Source organism: Lissotriton vulgaris, unplaced genomic scaffold (assembly GCF_964263255.1).
Source record: "Lissotriton vulgaris unplaced genomic scaffold, aLisVul1.2 SCAFFOLD_1783, whole genome shotgun sequence".
Lineage (NCBI taxonomy): Eukaryota > Metazoa > Chordata > Amphibia > Caudata > Salamandridae > Lissotriton > Lissotriton vulgaris.
The window spans coordinates 62,460-72,562 of NW_028243738.1; the positions used below are offsets into that span (position 1 = coordinate 62,460).

General features: G+C 50.5%; 1 protein-coding gene across 1 annotated transcript; it reads left to right on the forward strand.

The window, feature by feature from the left end:
- Window positions 1-2,758: 2,758 nt before the first annotated feature.
- LOC147668241 (uncharacterized) lies at window positions 2,759-3,652 on the forward strand. The gene is made up of 2 exons (XM_086948676.1): window positions 2,759-3,025; window positions 3,083-3,652. Exons 1-2 carry the CDS (start codon window positions 2,759-2,761, stop codon window positions 3,650-3,652), a joined length of 837 nt encoding a protein of 278 aa, XP_086804802.1.
- Window positions 3,653-10,103: the final 6,451 nt, after the last annotated feature.

The following is a 10,103-nucleotide window of genomic DNA, read 5'->3' on the forward strand; positions in this document are numbered from 1 at the left end:
CCAGGGGCTGCAGCACGTATTGTGCCACCCCTGGCCAGGCCTCCATATTTGACACAACTGGCTGAATCACTCAGCTGGGGTAAGTTGGTGTAACCACCCCTTACTTAGGTGTAGTATGCCTATACCTAACCTAAAATGGACACATATGTTCCTATCAGCCACTCCTATGGAAGGCCTCATCAATCCTGGAGGCAGAGTGCTTGGAAATGTGTGAGATGGTGCTCTGGCATGAGCTGAGCCTGTCTGCAGCTTTCGGAACCATGTCCTTTAGCTGTTTCATGATACTGCCATACCATATACTCTTAAGTGCATTATAATCCTCGCGGTTAAATGCCATCTTGGGTTTGGCTTTATCAAAACATGTCGAGTAAGGTGTCATACGAATTGGAATACTACCCCCTCACCAGTTCTGGCGACGGGGGTAGCATTCCACCCTTCTAGAGGGACACGACATGTACCTAACCTGAACCCCGGTTAAAGTTAAACAGAGCCTCAGCATCACAAAATGGATGCTGCCACCACAGACACAAGTCTGACCTCCTGTTGCTGGGAGTCCTTCCAGCGAGGGCAGCTTGGACAAAGGGTTTCCTGCCTTGGGAGGTGCTAGCACCACCCCAGACAGGATTTTGTGTATTGGGTAGGACAGGGCTGAATAGAATCAGACATGCCTGGGGCACACAAGGTGTCCCTGTGCATAGGCCAGTTCAAACCTGTGCTGGGGCTTTCCTGCCCCAGTCCTGGCACGAAACTGGACAAAGGAAAAGGGGTGTAACCACCCCCCTTCCTGGTCCCACCCAGAGGAGGGACCTAGTAGGTGATCCGGCCCCCCAGATTCGAATAAGAGTGGGAGCTGTGTCCTGAGACTTCAGATCATCCTGAATCAACTTGAAATACGGAAGAAGACTGTACTTCGACATTCTGCTGCTCAGAAGACGGAAGAGAATCTCCCTTGTGGCCAAGGAGTGACCACCCTGTGAACACAGGCACCAACCAGCAACTCGACGTCTGCTTTGCTGCCGCCTCCCGCCGGAGCCGGAGCCCAGAGCCTGACAAGACCCAGACTCCCAGACTTCTCACCGCCCGATCCAAAGTCCCTGCAAAGAAGGGACCTGTGGAGGCACCGAGAGACGTGGGACCGGACTTCTTGGAAGACCCCCGAAAAGCTGACTGTGCAGCATCAGAGTTACCCTCGACGTTGTGCTTCGGGGACTGAGAACCCCTACCACCGAGCAGCCCTTGCACCAAAGATCAGCCCCCCAGCATCTCCACGATCTGCGTGGGGCTCTTTTGCATTGTGCCACTCGACCCGCCATCCCGGCCACTTGCCACGTGGCTAGCGGCCATCTTGGCAACGAAACCTTCAACTTACACTGCGGGTCTGGTTGCTCAAGGTTTGCCCTTGCTCCTGTAAAAGGGAGCACCCGCTCTGATCTTGCTGGTCCGAGTGATAAGCCTTTTTTGATTCCTGCGTGGCTTGCATTAGCCAAGGCCTGTATGCTCCAATCAAGTTGCCGACACCGCCAACAACGAGAAGCCTGCGTGGGACAGCTCGTGACCGACTTCTGGATGTCCTCGACCCCTCGTGTCCACGTGGCTGCAGAGAGAAGCTACACCTCAACGCCTGTTTGCACCGACATCGCCTGGTGCCAGTCTGGTTCCACGGTAGTCACTGGCTAGTGACTTTGAACATTGTCCCCTCTGCTTTCAGGTCTTCACAACTTCAGATCCACCCTTGGATCCACCAGAACTTTTCACATCGAGCCGCCTGCAGCATCTTCAGCTCCAAGCACCAACGACCAGCGTGACGAAACCCGACACTACTTCGACCCTATGCACCCACGCCCTGTGGGTGAGGTAACTCAGCAACGCCGGTGTTCCCACACTGGTACACACCTCTAGTGTCTGTGTCTTAAGTTTCATTCCTCTAGGTCACTCGGAAGGTTCCTTTTTAACTAACGTTGTACTTTTTACGCACCATAGACTTTGCATTGGTGAGTGCGTGCACTTCAAACATTGCACCCGAGTCCCGCGGGCCTTTCCCGACTTAGTCACTGCTAGTCCCGATCAGCTCCAGCAATTCCCAAGGCCCTAGGCCTACTTCCTTTTCGATTGGTATCTCTTATACCACTTTCTTAGTATATGGTTTAAGTGGCCCCTAGGGCTCATCCATATTGTGCAACTTTTGTGTATTTTAAACTGTCTTGTGGTTAACGCTTGTGCTTCTGTGCTCATAAAGAGTCCAAGGAGTATTTGTAGTTAATACATCTATATATATTTTCAATATATATCTGTGTGGTGTCCTTTCATTTGGTATTCAAGGGATTGTGTAGGGTAAAACAGCTTGCTTCACATGCCTTTACAGAGTTTAGCCTAAGACTGCTTAGTCCATGCTACCCCTAGGATAGCTTGTCTATAAGGTTGACTTTACAACCTGCACCATAAGGGTTGCTTGGCATGGTACAAGGTGATCACTAGAACTAGTGAGCATCACATACCAGGCCAACTTCTCACATTGGTGAGCAGCGGATTGGGATTTGAGCTTGCTGTTATTTTACCATTACAATCTTTGAGAGTATCATTTGAAAGATCATACAGGTACCTGATAGGTACACTAAAACAAGACTAGTATACTTAAGTTCTACTGAACTTAATTGTTGTAGAGGATAGGGAGTAGCACACCCTGACTACAACTACTAGATAGGTTTTGTAGGAAAACACAAGTGTAGGTAGATTGCAACACATCCACCACACTAGAGCAATGTCTGGAGCAGAGGGATCCACCGGACCTATCTCTGTTGAGAGTGACCCCCCAAGGGCACCATCCAAATTTGCTATCTTTCCTTTTAAGGAACTGAGGCAACTGTGTTCCATGAGAGGAATCAAAACAGGTCCTACTCCTACAGCAGGACACCTCAGAGAGCTGTTAGACCAGTCTGAAGCTCTAAAGACCCCCAAACCGGGCCCCTCAGGGACTGGAGATGGAGGTTCTCCCACTGAAGATGATAACAATGATGCCCCTGCCCCTGTCATCCAGATAGATGAGGAAGACCAGAACACTGGAGATACTCAGCCAGAGGATGAGGAAGAAGAGGAGGAGGAGGAGGAAAATGATTCTGATGATGGTAGAAATAGCCAGGTGTTAGTCAGCAGGCTTAACAAGGCTAACGTAAGCTTACTTGGGACTGAAGGTGGGTCCAACCCATTCAGACCCCCAAGTGGACTTAACCAGGAGCATAGGAGGAGGAGGAATCACTCAGGTGAATCCAATACTTCCCATGTTTCTAGAGGTTCTCATGGCAACTCCAGAAGGGAGTGGACTAGCCCTCAGAGAAGGGAACATGAGGCCAAAATGAGAGAGGCTGAACTTAGGATCCAGAAGCAAGAATTAGAAGTTGCCCTGGCCAAAGAGAAACTTGCTAGAGCAAGGCAGCCTAGAGAGAGTGGATTAGGATCCATTGGTGGCAGCACTATCCCTAAGGATAAAGACAGGTCCTATGACAATAGAAACCGGAGTAAGATTGTGCCCCCCTACAAAGTTGGGGATGATATCCACAAGTGGATGACTGCACTTGAGAGAGCTTGCAAAGTACAGCAGGTCCCTCAGGAGCAGTGGGCAGCAATCTTGTGGCTCTCCTTTGAAGGCAGAGGCTGAGACAGACTCCTCACAGTTAGTGATGGGGATTCTAGAAACTACCTAGTCCTGAAGAGTGCTCTGATTGATGGGTTAGGCTTAACCACTGAACAGTACAGGTTAATGTTCAGAGATACCCAGAAGACACAGACTCAGAACTGGTCTGAATTTGTTGAATGTGCCACTAAGGCTCTGGAGGGCTGGTTGCTGGGAAGTAAGGTTACAGACTATGAAGGATTGTATAATTTGCTTATGAGAGAACAGATTTTAAATAACTTTCAGAACCAGCAGTTGCATCAACATTTGGTTGACTCAGATCTAACCTCTCCCCAAGAATTGGGAAAGAGGGCAGACAAATGGGTTAGAACCAGAGTTAAGCAAAATAACCAGAATCAGAACCAGGGTGGTGACCAAAAGAAAATAGACCAGAAGGGTGGGGAGCAGAAAGCTAAAGACCAGAAGTCTTCAACAGGGCCCCAAACTAATACTGAGGGTGGGTCCCAAACTTCCAAGAAGAAGAAGAAAGAAGGTCAAAGAAAACCCTGGTGTAGCTTTTGCAAAAACACCACTCACTGGACAAGTGATTGTAAAAAGGGTGGAGCCCCCTCCACTGCAGCCCCTAAGGCACCTGCACCCACTAGTACAGTTGGCAGTGTTGGTCCACAGACTAAGGGGGTAATGGGTATCACCTTGGGAACTGATGGAGATTCTGGCCTAGTCAGAACTCCTATACAGGCTGTTCTGATTTGTGATGGGGAGATGGATTTTTCCCCTACTGTCAGTCCCAATAATTTGGGCAAGTACAGACAGACACCTCTGATTAATGAAAAAGTGGCTCAAGCATACAGGGACACATGTGCCAGTGTCACTATGGTGACGCCTAGCTTTGTGGACCCTGGACAGTACATACCAGGTGATGATTACCTGGTGACCAATGCCAGCAATGTCACTACTACACATAGTGTGGCAATTGTTAACTTTTCCTGGGGAGGGGTAACTGGCCTAAAAAGAGTTGTGGTTAGTGCTGATCTCCCAGTAGAATGTTTGTTGGGCAATGACCTGGAGAGCTCTCTATGGTCAGAAGTTGAGTACAGGACTCATGCAGAGATGTTAGGTATATCATCACATGTCCTTGCTGTGACCAGGTCACAGGCCAAAAAGTGCCTCTCTGAACCTCAGGTCTTGGATCCTGGAACAATGTACCAAGTACCTCCCAAGACAAGGAACAGGAGGGTAAAGGCTGTGCCTTCCCAAATGCCTACAAGTGAGGATCAGCCTTCACAGGAAGATGATTCTGAGACCCCTGAAGGAACTGTCCCTATAGAGCTTGAACCTGATCAGGTTGAGTTTCTGGGGACAGGGGGACCTTCTAGGGCAGACTTGGCACAGGCTCAGTTATCCTGTCCTTCTCTTGAACCCCTCAGACAGCAGGCTGCTGCTGAGGCTGCTGGGAATGCTCAAGGTACCCATAAAGTTTATTGGGATGATGGGCTCCTTTATTCAGAGGGTCGAGACCCCAAGCCTGGTACAACCAGGAGGTTGGTCATACCTCTGCAATTTAGGGGCTTCCTTCTTACCTTGGCACACAATATTCCCTTAGCAGGACACCTAGGCCAGAACAAAACATGGGACAGACTTGTCTGTCACTTTCACTGGCCTCACATTTCAGAAGATCCAAAGGAGTTTTGTCGCTCCTGTGTAACCTGCCAAGCAAGTGGCAAAGCAGGTGGTACCACAAGCGCCCCCCTGATACCACTACATGTGGTGGGGGTGCCCTTTGAAAGGGTAGGGATTGACATTGTTGGACCAATGGATCCCCCTACAGCATCTGGGCACAGGTTCATACTGGTGGTGGTGGACCAAGCCACCAGGTACCCAGAGGCAATTCCACTTAGAACCACAACAGCTCCTGTTGTGGCCAGGTCCTTACTTGGAGTTTTCTCCAGAGTGGGGATTCCTAAGGAGGTAGGGTCTGATAGAGGTGCAAACTTCATGTCAGGATACTTGACAGCTATGTGGAAGGAATGTGGTGTCAACTACAAGTTCACCACTCCCTATCATCCACAGTGCAATGGGCTTGTTGAAAGATTTAACAAGACCCTAAAGGGCATGATCAAAGGATTACCTGAAAAGCTCAGGCGAAGATGGGATATCCTTCTGCCCTGCCTTCTGTTTGCTTACAGAGTGGTCCCACAAAAGGGGGTTGGCTTCAGCCCCTTTGAATTGTTGTTTGGGCACCCTGTAAGAGGACCCCTATGTCTGGTGAGGGAAGGATGGGAGTTACCTCTCAAAAAGCCCAAGCAGGACATAGTGGACTATGTACTTGGTCTCCGCTTCAGGATGGCTGAGTATATGGAGAAGGCATCCAAAAACCTTGATGCTAGCGAGGAATTACAGAAAGCCTGGCATGACCAAAAGGCTGTCTTGACTGAGTATCAGCCTGGACAGAAAGTATGGGTGTTGGAGCCAGTGGCCCCAGCAGCACTCCAAGACAAATGGTCTGGACCCCATACAATCGTTGAAAAGAAGGGAGAGGTTACCTACTTGGTGGACGTAGGAACTCCCAGGAGCCACCACAGGGTGCTCCATGTTAACAGGCTGAAAGCATATGTTGACAGGAGAGACATGGGCTTGCTCATGGCTACAGATGAGGGGCAGGAGGAAGAGAGTGACCCTCTCCCAGACCTGCTGACTCAGAATCCTGAGGATGGCTCAGTTGATGGTGTGGCCTTAGATGGCAGCCTCACTGAACATCAGCAACATGACTGTAGACAGGTTTTGCAGTCATATCGACATATGTTCTCCCTGACACCCAGTCAGACTAACTGGTGTACCCATGTGGTGGACACTGGTGATAGTCTTCCTGTAAAGAACAAAATTTACAGGCAGCCTGACCATGTCAGAGACTGTATCAAGGCTGAGGTGCAAAAGATGCTGGCATTAGGTGTCCTTGAGCCTTCAGAGAGCCCCTGGGCGAGCCCAGTGGTTCTGGTCCCCAAACCTCGCACCAAAGATGGAAAGAGAGAGATGAGGTTCTGTGTGGATTACAGAGGACTCAATGCTGTCACCAGGACAGATGCACACCCAATTCCAAGGGCAGATGAGCTCATAGACAAATTGGCTTCTGCCAAGTATTTGAGCACATTTGACTTGACAGCTGGCTACTGGCAAATCAGGTTAGCTGAGGAGTCTAAAGCCAAAACAGCATTTTCTACCCCCAGTGGGCATTATCAGTTTGTGGTGATGCCCTTTGGTTTGAAAAATGCACCTGCCACCTTCCAAAGGTTGGTGAATCAAGTCCTTACTGGGTTGGATGACTTTTGTGCAGCATATCTGGACAATATTGCTGTCTTTAGCTTCACCTGGGAGGATCACCTGGTCCACCTGAAGGAAGTGCTAGAGGCTCCGCAAAAGGCAGGCCTCACTATCAAAGCAACCAAGTGCCAGATAGGGCAGAGTAAGGTTGTGTACTTGGGCCACCGTGTGGGTGGAGGCCAAGTTCAACCACTGGAGAGTAAGATTCAGACCATAAAGGACTGGACTCCTCCAACTACCCAGACTCAGGTCAGAGCTTTCTTGGGCCTGACTGGGTACTACAGGAAGTTTGTTAAGAGCTATGGGTCCATTGTGACTCCTCTTAATGATCTGACATCTAAGAAGATGCCCAAAAAGGTTCAGTGGACAGTAAGCTGTCAAAAGGCATTTGATGACCTGAAGAAGGCCATGTGCTCTGCACCTATCCTGAAGAGTCCTGACTACTCAAGAGAGTTTATTGTCCAAACAGATGCTTCTGAGTTGGGAGTGGGAGCTGTGCTTTCACAACTTAATGTAGATGGTCAAGACCAGCCCATTGCTTTCATTAGCAGAAGGCTGACCCCCAGAGAGAAACGTTGGTCAGCCATTGAGAGGGAGGCCTTTGCTGTGATGTGGGCCCTGAAGAAGTTGAGACCATACTTGTTTGGCACTCACTTCAAGATTCAGACCGACCATAAGCCCCTCTTATGGCTTAATCAGATGAAGGGTGAAAACCCCAAACTGCTCAGGTGGTCCATTTCCCTACAGGGGATGGACTTTACAGTGGAGCACCGCCCAGGGACTGACCATGGAAACGCAGATGGTCTCTCCAGGTACTTCCACTTAGAACATGAAGACACAACTGGTCAAGGTTAGTCTAATGTCCCTGCGTTTGGGGGGGGGGTTGTGTAGGAGAGTAGGGTCTGCTATCCTATGGTCACCCCAAATTTTTGCTTTTTGCTTCACTGGTTTATGACTTAATGTGGCTGTGGGCCTGCTAATCAGACCCACAGCCTGCTGTTCTCTCTCTAAATTGTAACCCATGCAGTTTAGGTGCATAACGAAATTGGAACTGGTTCACCTTATTGGCCCCTGTAACAGTGTACCCAGGTACCCAGGGCATAGGTGCTTCCAAGGCCTACCAGGGTGACAGCACGTATTGTGCCACCCCTGGCCTGGCCTCCATATTTGACACAACTGGCTGAATCACTCAGCTGGGGTAAGTCGGTGTAACCACCCCTTACTTAGGTGTAGTATGCCTATACCTAACCTAAAATGGACACATATGTTCCTATCAGCCACTCCTATGGAAGGCCGCATCAATTCTGGAGGCAGAGTGCTTGGAAATGTGTGAGATGGTGCTCTGGCATGAGCTGAGCCTGTCTGCAGCTTTCGGAACCATGTCCTTTAGCTGTTTCATGATACTGCCATTTCATATACTCTTAAATGGATTATAATCCTCGCGGTTAAATGCCATCTTGGGTTTGGCTTTATCAAAACATGTCGAGTAAGGTGTCATACGAATTGGAATACTACCCCCTCGCCAGTTCTGGCGACGGGGGTAGCATTCCACCCTTCTAGAGGGACACGACATGTACCTAACCTGAACCCCGGTTAAAGTTAAACTGAGCCTCAGCATCACAAAATGGATGCTTCCACCACAGACACAAGTCTGACCTCCTGTTGCTGGGAGTCCTTCCAGCGAGGGCAGCTCGGACAAAGGGTTTCCTGCCTTGGGAGGTGCTAGCACCACCCCAGACAGGATTTTGTGTATTGAGTAGGACAGGGCTGAATAGAATCAGACATGCCTGGGGCACACAAGGTGTCCCTGTGCATAGGCCAGTTCAAACCAGTGCTGGGGCTTTCCTGCCCCAGTCCTGGCGTGAAACTGGACAAAGGAAAGGGGGTGTAACCACCCCCCTTCCTGGTCCCACCCAGAGGAGGGACCTAGTAGGTGATCCGGCCCCCCAGATTCGAATAAGAGTGGGAGCTGTGTCCTGAGACTTCAGATCATCCTGAATCAACTTGAAATACAGAAGAAGACTGGACTTTGACATTCTGCTGCTGAGAAGACGGAAGAGAATCTCCCTTGTGGCCAAGGAGTGACCACCCTGTGAACACAGGCACCAACCAGCAACTCGACATCTGCTTTGCCGCCGCCTCCCGCCGGAGCCCGAGCCCAGAGCTTGACAAGACCCAGACTCCCAGACTTCTCACCGCCCGATCCACAGTCCCTGCAAAGAAGGGACCCGTGGAGGCACCGAGAGACGTGGGACCGGACTTCTTGGAAGACCCCCGAAAAGCTGACTGCGCAGCATCAGAGGTACCCTCGACGCTGTGCTTTGGGGACTGAGAACCCCTACCACCTAGCAGCCCTTGCACGGAAGATCAGCCCCCCAGCATCTCCACGATCTGCGTAGGGCCCTTTTGCATTGTGCCACTCGACGCGCCATCCCGGCCACTTGCCACGTGGCTAGCGGCCATCTTGGCGACGAAACCTTCAACTTACACTGCGGGTCTGGTTTCTCCAGGATTGCCCTTGCTCCTGTAAAAGGGAGCACCCGCTCTGACCTTGCTGGTCCGACTGATAAGCCTTTTTCGATTACTGCGTGGCTTGCATTAGCCAAGGCCTGTTTGCTTCAATAAAGTTGCCGACACCCCCAACAGCGTGAAACCTGCGTGGGACAGCTCGTGACCGACTTGTGGCTGTCCTCGACCCCTCGTGTCCACGTGGCTGCAGAGAGAAGCTACACCTCAACGCCTGTTTGCACCCGACATCGCCTAGTGCCAGTCTGGTTCCCCTGTAGTCACTGGCTAGTGACTTTGAACATTGTCCCTTCTGCTTTCAGGTCTTCACAACTTCAGATCCACCCTTGGATCCACCGGAACTCTTCACATCGAGCCGCCTGCAGCATCTTCAGCTCCAAGCACCAACGACCAGCGTGACAAAACCCGACACTACTTCGACCCTATGCACCCACACCCTGTGGGTGAGGTAACTCAGCAACGCCGGTGTTCCCACACTGGTACACACCTCTAGTGTCTGTGTCTTAAGTTTCATTCCTCTAGGTCACTCGGAAGGTTCCTTTTTAACTAACTTTGTACTTTTTACGCACCATAGACTTTGCATTCGTGAGTGCGTGCACTTTAAACATTGCAGCCGAGTCCCGCGGGCCTT

Coding starts and splice junctions, on each gene's coding strand:
- LOC147668241 (XM_086948676.1), top strand. CDS start 2,759: ATGTCTGGAGCAGAGGGATCCACCGGACCTATCTCTGTTGAGAGTGAC. Junction 3,026..3,082: donor ACAATGATGCCCCTGCCCCT/GTCATCCAGATA, acceptor CCAGAGGATGAG/GAAGAAGAGGAGGAGGAGGA.